This window comes from Physella acuta, unplaced genomic scaffold, assembly GCF_028476545.2.
Source record: "Physella acuta isolate Inbredline_101_S28 unplaced genomic scaffold, ASM2847654v3 ptg001457l, whole genome shotgun sequence".
NCBI classification, from domain to species: Eukaryota; Metazoa; Mollusca; class Gastropoda; family Physidae; genus Physella; species Physella acuta.
The window spans coordinates 98,115-123,686 of NW_026732972.1; the positions used below are offsets into that span (position 1 = coordinate 98,115).

At 35.1% G+C, this 25,572-nt stretch overlaps 1 protein-coding gene across 5 annotated transcripts; it reads left to right on the plus strand.

Moving 5' to 3' along the window:
- Nucleotides 1–1,048: 1,048 nt before the first annotated feature.
- On the plus strand, nt 1,049–25,276 carry LOC131928049 (lysosome-associated membrane glycoprotein 1). Of its 5 annotated transcripts, none has more exons than XM_059283955.1 (10): nt 1,049–1,234; nt 13,417–13,540; nt 16,078–16,169; nt 16,808–16,997; nt 17,134–17,319; nt 18,577–18,773; nt 21,323–21,539; nt 22,321–22,415; nt 22,575–22,656; nt 23,460–25,276. In XM_059283955.1, the coding sequence occupies exons 2-10, from the start codon at nt 13,504–13,506 to the stop codon at nt 23,603–23,605; spliced, it is 1,242 nt and encodes a 413-aa protein (XP_059139938.1). In that variant the 5' UTR covers nt 1,049–1,234; nt 13,417–13,503; the 3' UTR covers nt 23,606–25,276. The 5 variants fall into 5 exon arrangements, with proteins under 5 accessions (XP_059139938.1, XP_059139937.1, XP_059139934.1 ...); XM_059283954.1 differs by lacking the exon at nt 1,049–1,234 and adding an exon at nt 1,994–2,123; XM_059283951.1 differs by lacking the exon at nt 1,049–1,234 and adding an exon at nt 10,148–10,260.
- The last annotated feature ends 296 nt before the right edge of the window (nt 25,277–25,572 follow it).

Here is a 25,572-nt window from a genome sequence, read left to right on the forward strand (position 1 = left end):
ACAACATACGTTACGCGACACAGAATACATGACACAGTTTAAACAACACATCCTATAGGGGCCTACAACACAACGTGACTCGCGTTGAACAACCTACTTTACACAACACAGAGAATATAAACAACACACCGCGCTTCGTCATTCGTGCTGCGGGTTTAAAGATGCAGCAAGCAAGCACTAAGACAAACGAAGGACGACCCTAACACAATATCTACATTCTTACAAAGACTGCTGAGAATATTTAATCCTTTTTTTAGATTCTAGAATAAATAAAGATATAAGCACGTGATGAGCTATTTTTTTTCTTCATCAGCGGTTCTTAGCTCTGTAACAAAATTATTTTGTTATTGGGGCTAAGTTGACGTTTTACTTAAAGTTTAATGATGGAGGAAAATGTATTGAAGAAATTGGGATATTAAGACGAGATGTGTGGGATGTGGGGGGAGGGTGCATGAATAGTGTGTGAAGACAGGGTTTGAGAAAAACGTTATGGGGACGAATTATTAAAAAAAAAGGAGAGACAATTGCTGAGGAATTTTTGTCGTGAATGCATCTTTTAAATAAAACGTTACAGATTTTTTATAAAAAAGCAGGCTCTATTTTTATCGTCACGTATATATATATATATATATATATATATATATATATATATATATATATATATATATATATATATATATATATATATATATTATAATGGTTGACAAACTCCTGCCTACGCCTTTGGTACCAGGGTGCCTAGACTTTGATGCTGAAACTGCTAAAACCATATACCTGAGAGTTGGGACCTAGCGGCATAAGTTTTGAACCGCCTACGCATTTTTTTTAGATCACGTTGCCGCATCACATGATTCCAGAATTTTTTTTCTACAACTGCTCCGCGCTAAAATTTGGATCCGCAAAATGCCACACACTTCTGCAATAAATGCATGAATGAATACTGCGCTGTGCCTATTAGGCTACATTCCCAACCTTACGAGCAGGGGTCCTGTCTTTCAAGGATTTATATCGTAAGAAAACAAAATCACTCATCCGTGAATGAAATGTTATTCAAGGTTAAAAATAACTAACTATTTGCACTGAGGATAAGAAATCTTCCAAATAGGGCTTTGATTGATTATTTGATAATGCTGATAGTTATTGGAAATCGATAATATAGGCTAGCCTAAGTAGGCGTACAAGTGTCGCTAGATACGGATCAATGGGATTGGTGGAATACTGATACCTATGATTAGTGAGTATAATAAAAGGTGTCTTGATAAGTATGTTTACTCCATCCCAATATTTTTTGGAGTGGGTGGGGTGGTGGAAATGTAGGCATATTAAAGTTAAAAAACTGTTTTGTTTATTTGTAATCTGTATGATATATATATATCTATATCTATATATATATATATATATATATATATATATATATATATATATATATATGGTGATATGATTCTTATGGATATTTGTTATTGCTCTGAGATACCTTCGAAAAGTTACATTTTTATTTTATTTTTAAACATTATGCTCATTCAATTAACCCCATTAATTTCAAGGCAAAATTTTACTTTTTTACTACACACTGCACGTCAACGGATCCAAGAACAGGGACCACACACAAACACACACACATACACACACAATCATGTAGTATGATGTGGTTCTCTGTTTCCGTTAATTAAATTTTAATTATTAGAGTGGTTTCCCCTTGTCTCCGTAATTTGCTTTGTAAACAGCGATTGGAACCCCAATGGTTTGGCACCGAATGCCTCTATACTGTATTACCTAAACACCACCGACTTAGATTTTAATCTAAACATTTCTCTATCCCCTAAACACCACGTACTCAGCTTTTAGTCTAAACATGTCTATATTCCCTAAACACCACGTACTCAACTTTTAATCTAAACATTTCTCTATCCCCTAAACACAACGTACTCAGCTTTTAGTCTAAACATTTCTATATAAGACGTGGTCGAATGGTAGAGCTTTTGGCTGCTAGCCCGAAGGTCTTGAGTTCAGATCTCGTCCGTGATTCCACCCAGCTCTGATGGGTACCTGTCTTACGTTGGGAAAGTAAAAGGCGGCTATCAACTATCAACGGTAACCCTGGCTATAAATAACCTGGGACCCAGGTTAGTAAGGAGTACCATAAAAACTGTAGAGCAATAGAAATATCGCGTCACTGTTTACGTCCTCTCAGGGTTTCTTTCAAATATTTTTTCTCTAGGGGGTGGGGAGTTGTCACGTGAAATGTCCGTGGGGAAAGGGGTTAAGTTTATATATATATATATGTATACATTTTTTTCTGGGAGGGGTAGACGTGCCCCCTACATAGGCAGCCTCCTAGCAAACTGTTCCCTGTCATTCTGTCAAACACATCTGTTTTAGCTTACCCCCTCCCTCCCCCTCCTACCCATTGTTTTACTTAAATCATCATAGACTCAGACACTCTTGGCATTCATTTAAATGTGTAGTTCATATGGAAAAACTATTTATCCATCCGGATATTTTCCTTCTGCGATTAGCTCTTGATATTAAGGATAAGTCGTGTGACTCTGCGCTATCCGCTCACATGAGTAATGAGTAAGTACTTACATACACACAAATAGTTTTATAAATCTTCCATTGACCTCATCCCCCCCCCCCCCCCCCTCACCACACACCAGTTCGAAGTTTTAGAAATTCTTTCGCCGTCTGTTGTTTTGACCGGATTGCGAGGGCTCTCATCAAATCAAATCTAGGTTATCGTCTGGTCGAGCCTCGCTTTGAGATACAGCGGGCAGTTTCGCCTGAGTTGGCAGCTTTTTCTGGGAGGTCACCTGTAAAGACGTCATTTAAAAAAAAAAAGATTTATACCCAGTGGCGTAGAGAGAGGGGGGGGGGCGGGGGGGGGGGGCATATGTCCCCGGGCGCCGACCTTAGGGGGGCGCAAAAATTGGTTGGAACAACAAATTGAAAGTTTGAGGGGGGTGCAAATGAAAAGTTCGAGGGTGGGGTGCAAATCGAAAGTTTGTCCCCGGGCGCCGGGAAGGGTCGCTACGCCTATGTTTATACCCCCTCCCTTGGCCATTGTTACGCATCGCCATAAAAAATCTGACCCCCCCCCCCCCCCCCAAGATAGTGCCAGACCTTAGCCTACGCCCCCACCCATCCCCGCCATCAAAACTGCAATTATTTTTCGTTGTTTTTTTTTTATTAATGCACCGATTTCTTGATCAAATATAACGTGAGCCTGGTCAACTTTATAAAAGATCAATTATCATTTTTTTTTACATTTTATATAGTTTAATTGTGGTGTGACATTTTTCTGAACCATTGTCACACATCGTCACAAATGTCAGAACCCTCTTCCCCCTAGGAGTATGATGTCATTTATGGACATCCCCTACCCCCTACATATTAAGGCCTTTTGGCAGCTTATTGTTAAATGTGTTTTAACATGTATCTTCTTCACACAATATAATTATTTTTTAACTCTACCATTCTACTCGAATGTGTTTTTTTTTCTCCCTAAAAAAACTACTTTTTTTGACAATTTAAAAAAAAAATCATCTTTGCTATATTAGTTTGTTGGAGGGGGTAATAAATTAGTAGGCACACAAAAGATGGGGGGGGGGGGTGAGGAAATGTTATACAACGCTGTGTAATTCACTGCTAACCGGACGAAAGGCGTAAATCTACGCTGTTAAACTAGTTTTAAAAATGTCACTATCTCAATTGAAAACTTCCGTATGGGGTATAATCTCGAGATTATCGATAACAGACTAAAACTGAATTTAAAATTTAAAAAGAAAAGCTTTTGTCGGTCACGTGATAGCTTTTCCACGAAATCTCTTCTTTTCCAAAAAAATCCTACAGAATGAAAGAAAGGGTACTAGGCCTAGGACTAGATTCTCACTACGACTAATCTCTCCTGCGGAAAAATCAATGGCCAGCCGGTGTATACTTAAAATTGTACCCGCTGGGTTATGTGCCGACTTTTTATTGCACCATCCGCGTTGACTTAATTACTGTCACTTTTTACACGCTGGTGTGTAGCCGGTGAATCAGTGGCGGAACTAGAAAAAAAAGGCTCCCCCGCAAAGAAAAAATTAGGGCCCCCTATATATATATATATATATATATATATATATATATATATATATATATATATATATATATATATATATATATATATATATATATAGGATATATATAATCCTAACTGAGTAATTTGGTCTACTTCATTGCAATATATAACCATTCTGAGAGAACAAACCAGACAAATTTAGTCCAAACTCATTTTGGGCTAGGAAAACATATTACTAAACATGCTGGTCAAAAATATATAAAGACGTAAGCTTGATTCATGAATGGTTTCTCGCGTTATGTTTATTTTTTTCATTTTTGGCTTTTATAATATCAAATTTGTAAACATAGATTTTTATAGCTATACCATTGTTTAGTACGTCTTATTTAAATAATAATTCAGAGAATCAATTGCTTTTTAATATACACTAGGCATGCTGCCCAGCTTCGCTTAGGCTTTCGAAAACATTGAGAATTTGAATGCTTAATTAATACGCCCGAAGGTCGGTCTACGACCTCAAGAGTTATGAAGAGGTTCCTCCGTGGACATTTTTTTTCGATTTATAGCTCATATAAGGTACCGGTCAGTCGAGGTCAGTTTTGACCCCCACATCGTAGACTTTTCGGCCAACCGGCCCCCGTGTTCTGTCGCACCAAGGCAAGATCATGCCAAATTTGAAGCGCCTGCGGCGCCGGGAAGTGCCATATCGGACACCCGACAATCTAGATCTAGATTCCTAAAAGAATTTTTTTTAAAAATTTAGCCCGAGCATAATAAAAAAGAATACATTAACCAAGTTGACTTGCTGTGTCTCGAACCCGCACCACCTGCGTGGTTTAATGTACACTAACATCTCCGCTATTTAGGCACCTTATAAAATACGGAGAATGAAACATGTATTTTAAAATCTTAACTTACGCGAATATGCCTATTCTTTCAAATTAATTTTTTATCCCAAATTAGCCAGTTCCAAACAAAGATTTTGTATAAAATAAATAAGTCTTGAAATAGTTTAGTCCTAATATAGACATTTATTTTTGGAATTGATTTTAGAGAAGTTAGAGTCTAAATCTAGATCTTAGCGTCTACGTCTAGATCTAGTTATTGCGTAGATTTAGATTTAGATTTAGTCTAGATCTAGAATCTCTAGATCTAGAATCCAAATACATAAAATAAATTTTATGAGTTTAGGCCGGAAAAATTGTATTGTATACATTTCATAGTGTACGTAGATCTAAATCAAATTTGAATGAAATAGTTCATTTCTTTTCATTCTTAACACGGCAGATGACGTCATTAGTTAATGTATAAGCAATAGTGACGTCACAGTTTTATGCGCTCTTTTTCACATATATTAATGCTTTTCCGGTTGCATAAATAATACTGTTTCTCTACATTCGAATACGCCTTTAATTTTTATTTTTCTTCTTTAAGTAAAATTGTGGTTATACATTTAAAACATCTAACATATTATTTTCAACAAAAGTCCGTAAAAAGTTCTCCATATACCGCTGCCGATTCTGACGTGATGTCCGGCGAAAATTTTTTGCGGACAGAGAAAGAGAGAGAGAGAGAGAAGAGCGCACATGGCCTTTTATAAATTAGGATTAATGCTTTTCCGGTTGCATAAATAATACTGTTTCTCTACATTCGAATACGCCTTTAATTTTTATTTTTCTTCTTTAAGTAAAATTGTGGTTATACATTTAAAACATCTAACATATTATTTTCAACAAAAGTCCGTAAAAAGTTCTCCATATACCGCTGCCGATTCTGACGTGATGTCCGGCGAAAATTTTTTGCGGACAGAGAAAGAGAGAGAGAGAGAGAAGAGCGCACATGGCCTTTTATAAATTAGGATTAATGCTTTTCCGGTTGCATAAATAATACTGTTTCTCTACATTCGAATACGCCTTTAATTTTTATTTTTCTTCTTTAAGTAAAATTGTGGTTATACATTTAAAACATCTAACATATTATTTTCAACAAAAGTCCGTAAAAAGTTCTCCATATACCGCTGCCGATTCTGACGTGATGTCCGGCGAAAATTTTTTGCGGACAGAGAAAGAGAGAGAGAGAGAGAAGAGCGCACATGGCCTTTTATAAATTAGGATAGTACAAAACTATTTAAATGAGCTTTGTGGGCATCCCTATTTTAAAGAAGGGCAGTAAGTCATGGAAGTAGTGTGAATGTTTGCCTACCTTTCAAACTATAGCTCTTGTAGATTTTAAAATATTTTTCTACGCAACAATCTCTGCTATAGTAGACCTGTTTTTTTTTTTACAAAACCACTTTCAAGATGCATGAAAAACATAATTTTTGAAAAAGTAAATTCATTGTTTTTTGGTCGGAAATGGGCCCCTAAACGCCCTGGGCCCCCCCGCATTGCGGGGTCTGGCGGTATGGTAGTTCCGCCCCTGCGGTGAATAGATAAATTATACAAGCAATGGAGGAGGGGGCGGGGGGTCTGAACAGGAGAGCGAAAGAAGTGTGTCACTTTCGCTGTATTCAGTATTCAAAATACACACGTACATCAGATATGATGTGAAACATCTGTCGATCGAACCTACTTTTATTTTTGTAACGAAATCAATACATCACAATATGCTAAAGCTGTGGCTATGGTTCTCTAGCATTCCCATATTGCTCGTATTGTTTGACATGGGTTCTATTTATAGAATAGCCAGGTTTTTTAAAGGCACATAACAATACAAGTTATTGCATTTTATGTACAATTTTCTAGTGTAATTAACCGCCATATTGCTCAGCAATCAATTATTTTTCAAACTGTAAATTAAGTACTTTTGATCCTCCGTGTAATCCTGTTATAGTTTTTATTAAGAGTTGTGCAATTAACGGCTCAGTGTTATGATACTGGTAATAGCACTGCTATTTTTTATCTGATAAACGCTGAGAGGGTGGAAGGGGGGGGGGGGGGGGGGGGGGAATGCGGTGTGGACATCATCCCCATGCAGTGTTTCTTTCTGACATTTTTCTCCGGATGGAGGGGGGGGGGCATTTGGAATTTTTAGGATGGGGGAGGGGGGGAGACGGGCTTAAATTTCCGGGGGCGGACGGCAAACACTGGTTGAAGCAGGACTACATAAATTATATAGAATTCTATAAATTAGGCCTATTATATATATATATATATATATATATATATATATATATATATATATATATATACACACACACTGCTGAAATAGTATTTTAAATAAACTATTTACATTTTAACGACAGGGTAGATGATGTATATCGGGGAAACAAACTAACAGGGTAGATGATGTATTTCAAGGAAGCAAACTAATAAGGACGCAAGTTATTGTAAATAGCGGCAAACTTTGGTGGGGGAGGCGAAAATCGAGGGCAGATCCATAGAAACATCTGCCTTATGGGTCCACCCCAGTGGCGTCGCTAGGTCAAGTGTCACCCGGTGCGGCACTTCGTGGTGTCACCCCACCCCCCCCCCCCCCAAAAAAAAAAAGCAAAGTATATCTATATATCTATATAAATTACTAAATTTGTACTTAAAATAATAAATGCGACAGGCAAAAAGGCAATATTTTTTTCTGAAAATTCGGGAAATTTTTGCCTTGGTGTCACCCCCCCCCCCTCTAAATGGTGTCACCCGGTGCGGCCCGCATCCCCCGCCCCCCCCCCTGGCTACGCCTCTGGTCCACCCCACTCTAATAGGTACCTGGATTATCCTAGGGAAAGTAAATGCCGAGGTAGCAGAAACAAGGGAATCATTTTCTATGTGCGCATATTTCTGCGTGCGCATATATCTGTTTGCGCATTTTTCTTGTGTGTGCAAATTTCTGTTTTAGTTTTTTTTTTTCTGCTTGCGCATTTGCCGTTGCGCAAATTTTTTTACGTATTTTAACCGTCGCGCATTTTCCCGATACCCGTTTTTTTTTTCATATAGAATGTCTCCGTCGATTGGCCATAATTTTAAGGTATTTCAATAAAAAATAAACAATAAGGGAAGCAACTATCAGCGTCTGGCTTAATATTGAGTGATGGACAAACATCTTTCACAGTGGTGTAGTAAGGAGGCGACCGATCGCACTGGGCGCCGAGGCTTAAGGGGGGGGGGGCGTATATGTACTCGTTCGAAAATATGGCACTTGTATTAAGTTGACGGAGGCGTAGCTAGGGGGTGACGGGTTGGGTGGCTGTCCCGGGCGCCGACTCCTCTGTGGGTGCGCCAAGGTAGATTAAATATAAATAATTTTGAGCAGCATTACTAAATTACTAAATAGATAAGAAAATAGACTGCTACTTGGATTGTCGTAGTTATTTATTTATTTTCTATTTCATATGTGTGACAGCAAAATAAAAGCGATTAAGCGACTAAAAAATGCAACAAGAACATCTTTATAATTTAAGGGGGGGGGGCGCAAAATTGATAGTGCGCACCGGCGCCTAAATATATCACTTCGCCCCTGTAAGCTGAATAGTTTAAGTTTGAAGTTTAGAAAATAGACATTTTTTCAACCACCGTCGTATAACAATAAGATTATCATCATCATCATCATCATCATCATCATAACCATCGTCATCGTCGTCATCATCTTTTCCCGTTCGTGCCCAATACACATGACGCATATGAAGTAGAGCCCATCTGTTTCAGAGACCTCGGAATATGAAGGGACAGTATGGTCAGCCTTTGTATGTTGACTATGTATGTACGTCTATGCATGGTCGTATGTATTTGAAGTGTGTGTTTGGATATAATTGTAAGAATCTTCGTGTGAGGTGAGCAGGCCTCATGCATTGTACCCTCCCCATCCCCTCCACCTCCGCCCAAACAGTTCCCTTTCCCGCAAAGCAAAATCTAAAACAACAACAGATAAAACTGTAAATGAGTGTATTGAAAGTTAGGATCAGTTTAAAAATTTGGGAATTCCCATTTACCCATCAAAGATCTTTTTAAAGTGTAACTTTTTTTTTTTTGTACAATCGCTGGTTCGAGGTGTTTTCGAATCGATAACTGATCAAGGACAAACTCCAAGGCTAAAGGCCAAGGTTGTTGGGAGAAGTGTTGGAATATAATCGAGGGTAGAGGGGAACGATGGCTGTTGTATAGTTTTACTAAGAATGAGATAAGGGGGTCAGATAGTAGACTAAAGCTTATTCGCTGAACGGATCCCTAAAATGACAACTGTTTCACTTTGTGCTCTGGTGAAGCTTTCAACGTTTTTGGTTTTGTAAATAAATTAGGCAATATAAAATCGTAAATAGACAGGCCCCAGTATGTTTTACCCCAGGTGTTTTTTAAATGCTCACAACAGCAACATGTTTGTTTACATTTTTATACTGAGCACTTAGTGAAATGGGATTGTTGTGTAACAATTGTAAGAGATCTGGTCACATAATTTTTTGTTGTTGATACGGTGCCTTGGTGGACTGCGAATAAAACGGTGACTATATAAATCCCGAAGAAAACCCTAATATTGGCATATGACTATATATATATATATATATATATATATATATATATATATATATATATATATATATATCATGCAACAAATCTGCTTTTTAAGAACAATTTCTTTTTATTTTAGCATGGGATCCGTGATTAAAGTTAATCATTCACTAACCTCACATTAATGCATTAGACAAATTTCATTAAGAAATTATATACACAGCAAACAGAAATTAATCCATTTTGTATAACATTAGTTTTATTTAAATAGTTGAAGGCATGAAAACAATACATGGATCTATATCTATACGTATAATTAATTAGTATTAGGCTTTAGTAGAAAAATTATTAGTTAATCTACTGCGTATTTTACACTTTAAGCTCTTAGAAAAACGAGACCTTAAATCAGCAAAAAACTCATTTGTTTATTTTATCTATATTTAGAACTATAACATTGTAAAGGAAAAATAGCCTTCACATAGTCCAATGTTTAAAATTGTCCTTTGTTAAAGGACAATTATAGTATAGTGGGCCCTAATATCATTTTTAAAGATCTAGATGAAATAATTCATCAAAAAAGCATGTAAGAAGGTAGACCTTTCTATGTTTAATAAATAAAAAAAAACCGACATTTTTTAAAATAGCAACCGTGAAGTTTATTGTAGACCCACGTGACTTAGTCATATGACGGTGTTGATCATGCACTGTTGACCTGATGTGGATTGTTCACGTGAAGTTGATCACTTTTTTTCGGCTTAACCAACGGTTTGTTGTAACAAATTTATCATTTGTTGTGAAATTATCTGAGGTGTTTGATATTTAAGCACAGAAAAAGCCCATTATACTTATTATATTTCACGAAGAACGTAGATTTTGCGTTTCACAGTAAGCCCGAGGACGTTGAGTACGATTTCTGATTTGGTTTTCTAATTTTTAATTTTTTCCTTCTGATGATGTTTGATAGAATTTTATAATGATAGAAATAAAATAAGTAAGCTTAGTCACAACTAGTAGTACTCTAGACTAGATCTAGAATCCAGATTCTTAACTAGATTTAGATCTAGATCTAGAATGAATATCTATTATCTAGGCCTATTTTTTAGATTTAGATCTCGAATTCTAGATCTTAGATTTATTTTATTCAAGTATTTTAGGCCTAGGCCCACAGCTTTTAGTTTCAGTTTGAGTTTACTTTTAGAGGCCCTAATATTAATAATACTAGTTTGTGAGCTAGATCTAGTAGAGTTAGCTTTAAATTTTATTTTTGCCTCGCGGCTATTACGCTATTAGATTAGGGCATCATTAGTCATTAGTATTAATTGGCAATAGACTATAGACCTAAAATTATTATTAATTAATGAGGTCTAGATCTAGGCACCTAGTGGTAGATTCTAGATCTAAACAATAATTTTGTAGATGAGGGACCTAGACTAGACTCTAGTAGTTACAATAATGTTTAAAATCTAGGAATGGAATCTTGTTATAAAATAAAATAAACGAAGTGACTACTGGTAAAAAGATTTTTGCCCCAGCGTCTCCACTTGGTCGGCAAAAGATAGTTCTGCGCAAGCGCAATGACCTTAATAGCTGAGCTAGGGTTAGGGATATGGCTAGGGTTCTGCGGTTGTAAACACATGCATGCGCAGTACCATCGAAAACATCGCAGCAAAGGCAAGTTGTAGTTTCTCTCCATTGCGCATGCGTATCTTTTTCTGGCTAGAATCTGCTTAAAATAAAGTTTTAATTAATAATAGGCCCTAGTATAATAATATACTAGACCGAGGCTTATAAAACAAATATGAAAGGCCTATATTAGGCTTAAAGATTACTATATATATTCTAGTACTAGAATCTAGAGCTACTGTAGGTAAATAGCTAAGGCAGGGTAGTCCATAAAATAAATGTCACACTCCCAGGGGGAGAAGGGATTCTTAATTTTGTGATTGGGGGAGGGGGGGTGGGGGGTTCAGATAGTTATAAGTATGAAATCACTGAATTTTAGCTGTTATTTTGTGAAGTGTTTTATGTGATCCTTAAGGAGTATTGGTACTTATGTGTACTCCAACATGGTTTTACATCTAGCGTTTGATAAAATCACTATTGCATCATCTGTAACAATGGGTATTCAGTTACTGTTACCAATATTAGTATAACTATCAACTAATACAGATCTATTAGGCCTACTTGCTTTCTCAGGAGTAAATAGAATCTAGTAGTACTAACCCTAACCTGTATGGGGAGAATGTTTATACCGGTGTCCTCCGTTTTAATATTTATGTTTAGAAATTAGGGTTAGACGTATGGTAATGGTAAAGCTAGGGATAGGGTTAGCGTTGACATTAGTATGTAAAATGTGTATTACCATTTACCTGGTAATGGCCCTTTTTAAAGACTATTATTGTGCCATTAGGCATGGGTATAAAAAAATCCACCCCTAACTCTAGTTACACCATAGTGTCCATAGCCATCACACCTAGGTTTAGCTATTGATCTAACTCTAGTCCTTACACAAAACTTGGTGTCTACTCAATGGATGTTGGTAGTAATACTCCCCTTCCCTAATCTGTGGATTTTTCCAAAAATAACTGTTACAATAGTATTAGAGTAGGTCTACTCACTGTTAGACATTAGTAGGAGGAATACTCCCCTTCCCTAGTCTGTGGATTCTTCCAAAAACAGCTGTAACATCTTAAGAAAAAATACCATTGAAAGAGCCTTTAGGCACATTTCACTAATCTCAGAATTTGTTTTTTTTTTACAATACATACACTCAACCATGAACCTACAAGTAACAATTCTTCTATTCTTACTAATAATAACAAATACTAACAAAATAATCTAAAGGCGGATCTTAAAAGTAATTGTTAAATGTTAGTCCCTAGCCCCTCACCATCAACTGATATTGCATGTCATGCCACATCAGCAGATTAGCTTGCTAAGGTCTAGTTGCATTTGTCTTATGGTAAGATTTCAAATACATAACAAAATACTTACAAGTTACATGAGAAGTAATTGAGTACTCTGAATTGATATTTTTATTTTCTTGTAATTTTGAATAAACTTTGCATTTCAAAATTGAATATCTTATGACCAAGATAAAAAAAATTAGCAAAAGAACTACATTTAAAACTATCAGGAAAATTAATTTAAAAAAAAAAAGCCCACTCATTTCTACTTGTTTTCATATTTAAATAAAGTAACAAGCCTAACCATTAAGACATAGATCTAGTTATTGTGGTGACAAGTTTCCTGTATATCTGACTCATTTGCTTTGATAAAAATGTTTTTGTTGTATGTAATTTGATTTTTCAAGTTGCTTTAAGTATAATGCCATCGTTGTGTTTAACTATTAAATTAGTATGTACTTAAGTGTTGAAAAGTTTAAGAGGACTGACAATTGTTTTTTTAATGTAGCTGTTAATGTAACTAAATTTAGTTTTGGAAAAAGATGTAGGTCTACTTCTGACATGGAATTCTGAAGTAATAGTTTTAATCCAGATTTGGTAGCTTAGTGTTATTTTTACCCAACCAAATATAACTTTTTTTTAAAAAAAAACATTAAAAATAAATAGTTGTGTAATTTGTCAGATATGGAACCAACATTCCCTCTAACTCTAAGGGGCAAAAGCTAGTGTGGAATGTGTATTTTGTGTGTGCAGTGTTCTAAAAGTCTTACATTTTATAAAATGACTGCCATTTTATAAAATGACTGCATGGTAAACTGCGCTGTCTAGAGGGATCATTGTATACAACTCCAAAGCAATTGTACAAGGTTGTGTGAGCAAAACTCCAGTGTCAAGAAATTGGATGGGAGCAGGCTCTGTAGTCTCCAGTTTGGCATCACTCGGCCACTATACTAAAATTTGTTCTCTTGTTACAATTATGTTGAAATCATGTCTGATCTTCAATTTTTATTCACAGGCATTTTAACATCTTATAGATTTGTAACACCTGGTCCATTTTTGCTTCCCACATCTACACATTACTACTGCCAAGTACTTATACAAAATGAAGATTTTTATTTTAGCCCTGTTTTTCATTGCTGGTAAGTAATCTCATTTGATTAATGCTAATGTCTAAATGTTAATAGTTAGGCACCTACTACTTTAAGTGATAGTCTGGAAATCACAATCTATATTTATGTTAATGGCTCATTGCAACATGGTTATCTTCGTAAATTTAACTTTCAAATTCTGTGCTAATCTCAAATCATGGTTAATTAAACTAGATGTGATGTGAGCCTGCATAACATTATGCTTGTCATTACAATGTCACTTATCGGTCATTGAGATTTTGTGACATTGTTTACTGTCAACATTAGGGACAATTTTATATAAATATTTTGAAATGTTTTTGTAAACATCTGTATAGAAATATTTCTTGTTTTGTATGAAATGTTTCACTTCCTGTCTTTTGTATGCCAAGAGTATAAAAGCTGTGTTAATTAAATTTCTCCTGATTGAAAATTGAGATTTAAATTTTCTTTTGGTTAAACTAGCTCATGAATTATTTGCAGTACAATTTTTTTTTTTTTTTTTTTAGAAATTTTGAATTGATAAAATTTGTATTGTATAATCTTGAATTATAACAACTTTACTCAAAAAGATTTTTAATTTTATAATTTAGTTCTCTATGCTTATTCTTCTCCAGTATCGATTTTATAACTAGCTGTTTAAAATAGCGTGGCAACTGTTAAATTTTGCCGTGCTGATTGTTCTTGTTCCCTCGTGGGCTAAGTGACATTTCTGTTCCCACATTCACTGCAAGTTATACCTTATTTGCATAAGTGTATTAACTCAGAATAATCAGGTGATGACATTTCTGTCTATTATATATTCACGTACAGCAGATGGGTTTTGTCTTTTTATAATTACCCAGTAGTTTGCTATTAAAATGTCATTTTGTTAGGAATTTTTGATGCCTTGGACTCAGCCCTGTGTAGCTGCCAAAAATTTCCTCATCAAAGAGTTTATATAATTATCACTCTGTAGGGAATGCAGAATTAGGACCTTAAAAGTTTATATAAGCAGTAAAAAGTGACTACCTTCTAAAGGGTGTTTAACATTTAATGGGGGTGTTGACATGTTGAACATTTAATGGGGGGTGTTGACATGTTAAACATTTGATGGGGGTGTTGACATTTTGAACATTTGATGGGGGTGTAGACATGTTGAACATTTAATGGGGGTGTTGACATGTTGAACATTTGATGGGGGTGTAGACATGTTGAACATTTGATGGGGGTGTAGACATGTTGAACATTTAATGGGGGTGTTGACATGTTGAACATTTAATGGGGGGTGTTGGCATGTTGAACATTTGATGGGGGTGTAGACATGTTGAACATTTGATGGGGGTGTAGACATGTTAAACATTTGATGGGGGTGTAGACATGTTGAACATTTGATGGGGGTGTTGAACATTTGATGGGGGTGTAGACATGTTGAACATTTGATGGGGGGTGTTGACATGTTTAACATTTGATGGGGGTGTAGACATGTTGAACATTTAATGGGGGGTGTTGACATGTTTAACATTTGATGGGGGGTGTTGACATGTTTAACATTTGATGGGGGTGTAGACATGTTGAACATTTAATGGGGGGTGTTGACATGTTTAACATTTGATGGGGGTGTTGACATGTTTAACATTTGATGGGGGTGTAGACATGTTAAACATTTGATGGGGGTGTTGACATGACCATTCAAAAGGGGGCAGTGTTAATCTATTTTTCTTGCTTCTGCATATGAAGGGATGGTGTGCTGTAAATGTAGATGGGTGTTGATAATAAGAGAGGGTGTTAATGTGTAGGACATAAAAGGGGTGTTAACATTATTCAGGTCACTGTAGCATTTTTCTTGTACCTAGAGTCACGGGATGCTAAGTTTAATCAGTCTGACAGATAACTAGAGATTTAATCTGACCAAGATAATGAATGGCCAGGGCATAGACACATTGTTCATTGTATTACAGAGATAATATAACATTCTTTAATTCATATCTTTTGATATTATCTGTGATTACTCAACATTTTATGCTTGATTGTTTAAACTTGGCTCAAATTACTAAGGTTTACAAAAGTAGTTTTAAAAAAAAACAGTAAATTTAGACAGTTTTATGAAGTCCCTTGTTTTTTTTTTTTGCTTATGTCCCTTTACTAACTACTTAAATGATTTTAATTCTCAGGGTATGTTTGTTTGAATAATCTAGTTGAAGATGATGGAAGTAGGGTTATAATCTAGTTTAAAATGTAGGGGATGGGGTTTGGTCTAATGGAAACAGTGTTATCTTTTTGATTATTGATGCGGTTTCCTTAGCTGAATGAGGGACATAAAAAATGTATTCCATCTTGGATAAATGTCTAGCATATAAAATATTCACATCCTTGTGCTCACAATGTTGGAAGTAGCTGTAGCAATACTGCCGTAATTCAACCATGCACTAGTTTAATAGTGAAATCTAAGAATTACACTGTTGTATCTGGAATGTTTTTTTTTTATATTTTTTTGCCTTTTGTATTATTTTCCCCCACAACTTCTGATTTGATTACAATAAATTGTATTCATATTTTCTCTTTACTAGCACAAGCCAAAACATTCAATGTATCAGACTGCATTTTGTTGGAAATTGATGGTACAATTACTCTGGATGTTACCTCAAAGATAAAAGATGATGTAAGTAAGACTATGCTTTAAGAAATAAAGTATCTTAAATTATTCCCAATTTTTTATCCCTTTGGCTTGGCTTCATTTACTTCAATAAATTTAAACAACACTAATTATATTATTTGAGAAAGATTGTAAATTAAGAATTTTCTGTACATTTACATTTTTAGACACATATCGCTATATAGTCCAATTTCTTTCTTTTTTCTTCTTCTTCTTTGTTCTTAATTATTAGTGTTGAAGGGGATCGAGATTTATCTGCCAGTGGGTTTGAACTCGAGACTGTTCGAATGTATCAACCATGAGCTTTTTGCCGACTCGACCACGCCTCCAACACAATTAAGCGTTACGTGTCAACTGGTTATGCGCCATTGAGGCCGTTGACTCCGATTTCAGCCTGCTTTTCTTTTTGGATTTGCTTCCATAGCCTTTGTCCAACCAAGAACAAACTACAAGGCAGCAGTTGTTTAATTTTGGAGTTGTCTCTCCTAGAAGAGTGGCTGTCCCCAGCTAACGAGCCTCATCTGCCCGAGGGTTTGAACTCGAGACTTTTCGGTTCAGCAACCATGAGCTTTACCAACTCGACCACGCCGACCCCCATAGTCCCATTCATTTTATTGATTTTTAAATTTTTTTTACATGAATAGTCTGTCAAATTCAACATCACTGATGCAACGTTGAAACAAGGATCAAACTGCACAGAACTTGTATTGACTCTCAAAGACTCTGTGGAATTTAAACTACTTTTTGTCCCAGACAACAGCAGCTGGACTGTGCAGCCTTCCCTTTCATATGATGCCGACAAAGTCTTCACAAATCTCAATCTTACTAAACCCAGTGAGTCTTGTTTGTTTGTATGCTGAAGTTTTATTATGTTAAATCTCTTCTTGTAAACTACAGTAATTTGTTACGTAATGTTAAATCTTGGTAAATATAAACATATTTACTCATGTATTTTCTGTTTCCTATACAGTTAATGTGAGCACAGATGGTGATGATTCTATTGGCATTTTTAATAAGAATGAATCTTTTCTGTGTCGGGCATCTGTTGAGCACAAATTTAAGAACTTCTCAGAGGAGAATTACACCTTCTCCGCGGTTGCCACTATTGTCAACTTGCATGTCGAGGCTGGGAAAATTAACGATACATTCAGTCCAGGTGAGTGGGTGCTGGTCAAATTGTCAACAATTCATTCAGTCCAGGTGAGTGGGTGCTGGTCAAATTGTCAACAATTCATTCAGTCCAGGTGAGTGGGTGCTGGTCAAATTGTCAACAATTCATTCAGTCCAGGTGAGTGGGTGCTGGTCAAATTGTCAACAATTCATTCAGTCCAGGTGAGTGGGTGCTGGTCAAATTGTCAACAATTCATTCAGTGCAGGTGAGTGGGTGCTGGTCAAATTGTCAACAATACATTCAGTCCAGGTGAGTGGGTGCTGGTCAAATTGTCAACAATACATTCAGTGAAGGTGAGTGGGTGCTGGTCAAATTGTCAACGATACATTCAATGAAGGTGAGTGGGTGCTGGTCAAATTGTCAACAATTCATTCAGTGAAGGTGAGTCAGTGCTGGTCAAATTGTCAACAATACATTCAGTGAAGGTGAGAGGGAGCTGGTCAAATCGTCAACAATACATTCAGTGAAGGTGAGTGGGTGCTCAGCTCCCAGCAGTCAAGGTTATGGTAGCTACTTTAAAAAAAGTTTAATTTAAGCTGTGAAAATCTGATTCTTTTTTTATTGTATTGAGAGTAGAGAATTAAGTTATTTAATAATGTTTAGTGAAAGTTAAGTTCACCCGTGTCTGTGATCTCGTCATATGAAGGCATAATGTGGCCAGCACTATGTCTGTGGCCTCGTTGTATGAAGGGATAATGTGGCCAGCACTATGTATGTAGCCGCGTCGTATGAAGGGATAATGTGGCCAGCACTATGTATGTAGCCGCGTCGTATGAAGGGATAAGGTGGCCAGCACTATGTCTGTGATCTCGTCGTATGAAGGGATAATGTGGCCACATCGTATGAAGGGATAATGTGGCCAGCACTATGTCTGTGATCTCGTCGTATGAAGGGATAATGTGGCCACATCGTATGAAGGGATAATGTGGCCAGCACTATGTCTGTGATCTCGTCGTATGAAGGGATAATGTGGCCAGCACTTTGTCCTTCTCCCTTTACTTTCCTTAATGTCAGGCACGTCCCAGAGTTGGGTGGACTCAGGGACTTACTACTAGCCAGGGACCTGAACTTGAGACTTTTGAATTAGCAGACAAATGCTCTACCACTTGACCACCCCTTCCCATTTAGTTGTGGTTAAACATCACAGATTTAAAACTCTTACCAGGTTGAACTATTATGTTGTGCTAGAAAAAATCGTACACAATACTTGAAACAAGTGATAGAATAATTTATCTTCCCCAGGAACTGAATGTGATCAAGATAAAACTACTACTCAAACTCCAACCTCCACCTCTGGGTCCACCTCTGGGTCCACTCCCACTTCTCCCAAGACCACACCTAAGCCATCATTCCCCACACAGAGTGTGAACTGTTCCTCTGACAACGTCACTCGTCTTCTCTTTGAAGCCCAGTTGTCTTTTGACATCACCTACGAAAAGGTATTTGATCAACTGCTTTATTAACATTCAGTATCAGTAGTATTCATTTTATATCACTGCTGTACAACCAATCTGTTGATATTTTTTTGTAATCTAAGGTATATTGTTATCCTACTAGTGGAACAGGTTTATTTTGACGTTCTCCGTGAGATGCATACATTTATTTAGTTGATTTTAAGTGGCTGCTAAATTTATCTTGTAGTAGTTTTTCTCTAATGTATTAAAGCTTAACTGTCCTGTCATATTTGTGACTCCATTTTTCCTGTGTTCCTTGTGATTCCCATTTTTCCTGTGTTCCTTGTGATTCCCATTTTTCCTGTGTTCCTTGTGATTCCCATTTTTCCTGTGTTCCTTGTGATTCCCATTTTTCCTGTGTTCCTTGTGATTCCCATTTTTCCTGTGTTCCTTGTGATTCCCATTTTTCCTGTGTTCCTTGTGATTCCCATTTTTCCTGTGTTCCTTGTGATTCCCATTTTTCCTGTGTTCCTTGTGATTCCCATTTTTCCTGTGTTCCTTGTGATTCCCATTTTTCCTGTGTTCCTTGTGATTCCCATTTTTCCTGTGTTCCTTGTGATTCCCATTTTTCCTGTGTTCCTTGTGATTCCCATTTTTCCTGTGTTCCTTGTGATTCCCATTTTTCCTGTGTTCCTTGTGATTCCCATTTTTCCTGTGTTCCTTGTGATTCCCATTTTTCCTGTGTTCCTTGTGATTCCCATTTTTCCTGTGTTCCTTGTGATTCCCATTTTTCCTGTGTTCCTTGTGATTCCCATTTTTCCTGTGTTATTTTAATCGGGCAAAAATTATCAATCCAGATTTATCAAAATTAAGAGGTTTTATGCGTAATCCAGTCTGAAAAACTGGACTTTGCAATTCTGTCCGTATGTCTGTGTGTGTGTCTGTCCGTGTGTCTGTCCGTGTGTAAACACGATAACTTGAGTACCGTTACAGCTAAGTTGATGAAATTTCATATATAAGTATTTTATCAAAATCGTAGATCCGTATCAACTTTTGAGCGATTTCCGATAACCGGAAGTGGTACTTTTCCTACTTTGAATTTTTTAAAAGCCTATAACTTGAGTACTATTTCAGATAGATAAATGAAATTTCACATGTAAGTAAAAGATCTAATTCTCTACCTTCTGTTAAATTTTGAGTAATTTCTGTTGACTGGAAGTAGTAATTTACGCTACTTCCGATTTCTCAAAAAACTAATGTAAATTTTTAAAGTACTAATAATATTGCGCACTATTGTACGCGTTTTTATTCGGCGTTTGCTTGGTGCGCAATGTTTTTTTTATGAGATTATATTCTATTTTTAAAAGTTTAAGTATTTAAAATGGATTAAAAATCATAACTATATCCCCAGTTACCATCCCCTGTTGTTTTATATAAGAATATTCGAGAAAGTTTAGGGGAGATCACTACCGGTTTATTTATGACTCTATTTCTTCTGTTGCCATTATTTGTTGCATTCTTGCTGTCCAAGTCAGTCGTGCTGTTTGTATTTTTAAAACGTTTTTCTTAACTCAGCTTCGCGTTTGTTTGTTTGGATGTTTGTTGTTAAAATTGACATCGAAAATTAGCCCACTTCTGATTGCTCTAGAGACCTGAAATTTGGCATGCATTCTACTTTCGCCTAACAATTTCAGATGCAATCATAAAAACTAGCAATTAGTGACCGTAATTAGCTTAATTTAATTACGCCCCAAGGACCATAAAATTGAGGACATGATTTCTAAAGATACCGACAACACTTGAGGCCTATTGACACAGTTACTTCGACCCCAATCGATGTGAGCGCGCTGGCCGTGATCGTATAGTGGTTAGTACTTCGCGTTGTGGCCGCGACAACCCAGGTTCGAATCCTGGTCGCTCAAGATTTTTAGTCCGTGTATTTATAAACACTTTTTTAAAAACCACGTTTTTCATGTGTAGCAACGGACTAAAAAGGAGAAAATAAAATACTTAAAAAAAAACTTTTTAAAAAACCACGTTTTTCTTGTGGACTAAAAAGTAGAAAATAACTATTTACATACATTTGATGACAAAAAACGTGGGTCGGGCAGATGGGTCGGGAAATTTGATGGTGAACGTACCCACGTTTTTTGTCATCAAATGTATGTAAATAGTTATTTTCTACTTTTTAGTCCACAAGAAAAACGTGGTTTTTTAAAAAGTTTTTTTTTAAGTATTTTATTAAATGGAGATTTCATATCTCTACATTTGCAACACTAAAGTCATAATCATCACTCCCGTGGGATCCCTTTATGAAGCATAGGGAAGCTCATAATTTATTATGAATATTTGTTTGTCACTAGTTTCAGCAACTTTTAAAAACAAAATGCCTTCTTGAAAATTTTGTTTTTATTGTAATCTTTCTATTTTTACTCATAATCCATAAATTGTAAAAAAAAAAAAAAAAAAAAAAGAAATGTGCGTATGGTTTAGAACTCCACTGTCAAGGTCCATGTTTGTTAGCTTTCCTCGAATGCTTTTATTATTACACATACCTTAAAAATAAATCCTCTGTATTATTAATTAAATTCTAGGAAAAAGTGAACATTACTGAGACATTTGAAGTACCGGCCGACGCAAAATCTGAGCTGAATTGTACAAACAACATGACTGAAACAATTAGTTTCCAGTTCAATGAAGACTGGGTGCTGGAATACATCATTGAGCGTGCTAAGGATGTGTACTGGGTCAGCAATATCACTTTCACATATACACATGGTGGAAAATACTTCCCTGGAGAAGCTACCAACAGTAAGATAATTTTCTTGGGTTATGCAGTTGCAGAAAACAACTTTTTAAATTTATAAACAGATATGAAAATCTTTTTTTATTAAGTTAAAATCTTACTGTTATTTAACCCTTTACCGTCCAGGGCATCAAAACTTTTTTACTTTCTCTACGGCCAGATGAAGACTGCTTTTTCAACCACTGCACAATTTTTTTTAAATAGAAAAATAACCATTTGCGTTTTAAAAAAATAAAACCATTTTGTGTATGAGGTAAAAAAAAAAGCTTAATTGTTCACAAATGATAAATAAAAATTACACCTATCCCCTGAAAAACCTAAACAACACTCTACTTGTATTATTTCTGTCAAAAGTGTATTTGAATTGGTAAAAAAAATTCAATGTAGTCACAAGAGCTACTTTCTTTTTCAATATCACTGTATTAGTTACATTATAAATAAGGCAGAAGCATTTTAATTAGATTTAATTTCACTAGTTATATTGCCCGTAATTTGAAGAAAAATTTCTTAAGAAAGATTGTAGAAAATTAACGATTATTGATAGGACAATAAAACAAAGTAAAAAAACTTATTTCTGCCGGTATCTTAAAAAGCTCATTTCTATGCATAAATAAACATACTATAAATAGCTCAGGAGACAGCAAGTGCACCCGAATGTAATGCACACAAAAAGTCTCTTGCAACCTTGGTCATATAAGGGTTAAAAAAAGTTAGTTCAGCAAATTTCAAGAAAATTTGAATATTTGAAAAGCAAATGAGCTCACATGTTGTTTTTTTCCCCTCAAGAAACCGAAACACTTAGATATTCTAGCAGTGACTTAAAGGCAAAGGTTGATGGATACTATCGCTGTGATTCTAAATCAACTACTAACCTTGGAACGGTAATTCATGTAGCTTTGTTTCAATAATGCACTGCAATTATGTGCTAAAAAGTTTTACTGTTATTGTATTGTTACATGTTTAATGTACTTTAAATTGTATAGACATTAAGTTTTTCTTTTTCAATCTGTATTTTGAAATATTTTACAAATCTTGAACAGAATGTGAAGCTGTACACTAAAAACTTGAAATACCGGGCCTTCAATGCTGACAATAAAAATGCTGATTTGAAGAGTGGAAATGGTAAGACTTTTTTTACAGTGGTAACAAATAATGAATTTATAGTTAAGGTCCTAATTAAGTAATTAGAGATGCATTAAAGCTGGTGTTTTGTCTAATTTTCTCTTGTTTACAATGAACCTAATTCGTACCATAGCAGATTATTTGAAACTAGTTCAATACAAGAAAATATGAACATAACCAAGCTCAAAACTAGCTGATTGTAAGTGAAGTCTCACAGCACTGGAGTTCATTTGTACCTTTGATTCATTTTGAGCCATTTCTTCTATCTTTAATCACTTAAAATTGTGAGAGATTTTGATCTGTAAGACCATATCTGTTGAAATTTTACTTTATGATCAATCTATCAGACTTACGATTCAATATCAATGTGGATTTTTTAAATTTAAATAAAAAATATCCCCAAAGTTTTATTTGCACCCTCTCCCATTTATTTCCAGCTTCTCTCTAAATAATCATACAGAAGTTCAGAATGACTTAACAATTGTAAATGGTTGCATGTTACAAAATCTATTCCAAACTGGAAGCTATTTAAACATGACTTGACCCTTTTTACTCCTTGTTGAGCATAGGGCCTCAACCATAACTTACCATTTTGTCCTGCCCCTGACTGTTGATTTTGCACTTGCAGTCTCTCAACATATCCCTGATATGAATATACACATTAGTTTAAAAATCTTTCTTGGCATTTGTTCTTGATGTTTCAGTCTTGTTTAAATGTTTTAAACAGTCATCTTTTTTATATATTTAACATATTTCACGTCCTAGATGTTGTTCAAATGTGTAATAAAAATTGTAATCACCAGTTTCGGAATGCTCGGCTGATGAAGAGACCAGCAGTGTTGTCCCTATAGCTGTTGGTGCTGCTCTAGCTGCGCTTGTGATCATTGTTTTGATTGCTTACCTCATCGGGCGCAAGAGATCACGCAAGCAAGGCTATGAATCCGTGTAATCAACTGAAATTGTTTTGGACAGAAAAAGTTAATGAAAAGTTAAAGAAAATAGAAACATAAACACTTTAGGTATAGCTAGATGCCAAACTGAATTTCAGTTTGTAGTTTCTGACATTTAACATCTTAAACATAAATAATTTTTGGCTTCATTTCTTCCATAATGCTGGTAATGTCAGTGATATTAAATGTAATTAATTATCTATGGTCTATTTTTAAATCTGCAAGTTCATTACTTAGAACTGTTTGAAACCATAGTTTTAAATCACATAATGTACCAAACTGAACAGATGTTACTTTAATTATTCTCAAATTAGTAAATCTTCATTTATATAATAATCTATCTGTATTAAAAATGAACATTTCTCTTTAGAAATATTGCTAGTCAGAATCTAAACAAATTAAATTTAGGACGAAAATGTTTATATTACAAGGTACAATGCAGTGAACTATTGTGGTTGATTGTTATTCTGCCTTTGAAATGTCTTATCACTTTCATACTTTTTTCCCTTTGTACTAAACTGTGCAAATTTTTGTTTTTTAAATTCCTGGTTAAGTTTTAAAAATTTAAATTAAAAACAGCTAACTGAAAGCTTGGCATTTAAAATAAGAACTTGTAAGAATAATTTCTGGTATGGTATAACAATGTATCAAATTTTCAAATGTATGGGCTAGGTTAATACTTCAAGGTTCTTTAAATTTTAAATCAAGAAATAGCATATTGCCAAAGTTTTATTTTTTGTAAGATTTGACACTGTACAATTAAAAACTTTATAAAGTACTGAAACATTTGATTGCACTAAAACTTTAAATCATCTTTCTTCCTCACACCCCAACATCATTAGGCTTAACTTTATATTTACTGAACTAGTTGATCATAATGATTTTAATTTCATCTTTCTTTCAATAGTATTACATTACATGAATGATTGAAGAAGTTAATTGAACAAGTGCATATGTAAATAAAAGTAAGCCTGACCATTGCTGTTGAATTTGACTATCTCTCTAAGATAATACATTTATATTATAAGCATATTGCAAAAGAAATGATCAAATTAGCATTATCACATATAAAAATTATTTTTCATAATTTGAGTTACTGTTTATATGCTATACTGTAAAGATTAAAGATAAATTTGTGGCACAAAATATGTTTCCAAAGTAAATTTTTAAAAAACTAATTAAAACATGTTTTGTATGAATGATAATAGAATATGGTCTGTATAGTTTTGAAAGCTTTATTCTTTTTAAGTGTCACCTAAAATATCTAATTACATTCCTTTATTCTTCATAATTTGTAGTAGCTAACTGTGGTCACGTTTAAAAGCTTTTCTTAGATCATAGAGCTTGTGGAAAATAAGGTTGGCAGTGGAATGCTAAATACTCCAGACTTGTTTTGTGATAAAATATTCCTTTGTTTTATTAAAGTAAGCTCGCTTTTTTTTTGTGTATTAACATTTCTTTTTAATTTTCAAATGCAAGTAGAAAGAATTATACCTGAAGTACTAAACGTATATAATCTTCCATTTTGAGTGTTAAAACTGTTAATGATAAATATTTGGTCTAAAAGTTCATGTTAAAATGCTTACACTTAATATTTTAAATGTTTTTTTTTTTGGATGTCTGCTGATTGCAATTTTAGTGAGTTTGAAATAAAAATTATAATTCACAATTACACTCGTTAAGTAATTTTTTGAAATTGTTATGCTGATAAACTTCACCCCATTTGTAGCAAAGAAGAATCTTTCACAGACCACTTTGAAGTATTATTCAGATCAGCTGATCTCCAGGTATAACTTGTACTGTATTTTTTTTTTAAATTTCAAATCCTCTAGATCAGGGGTCTCCAAACTACAGCCTGCGGGCCGGATGCGCCCCTGCGATGTCCTCTCATCCGGCCCGCGGAGATCTTTTTGTCCACGGAAAAAACGTTTGTTGCTGATGGTTGAGGAACCTTGCCCAGAAAAAT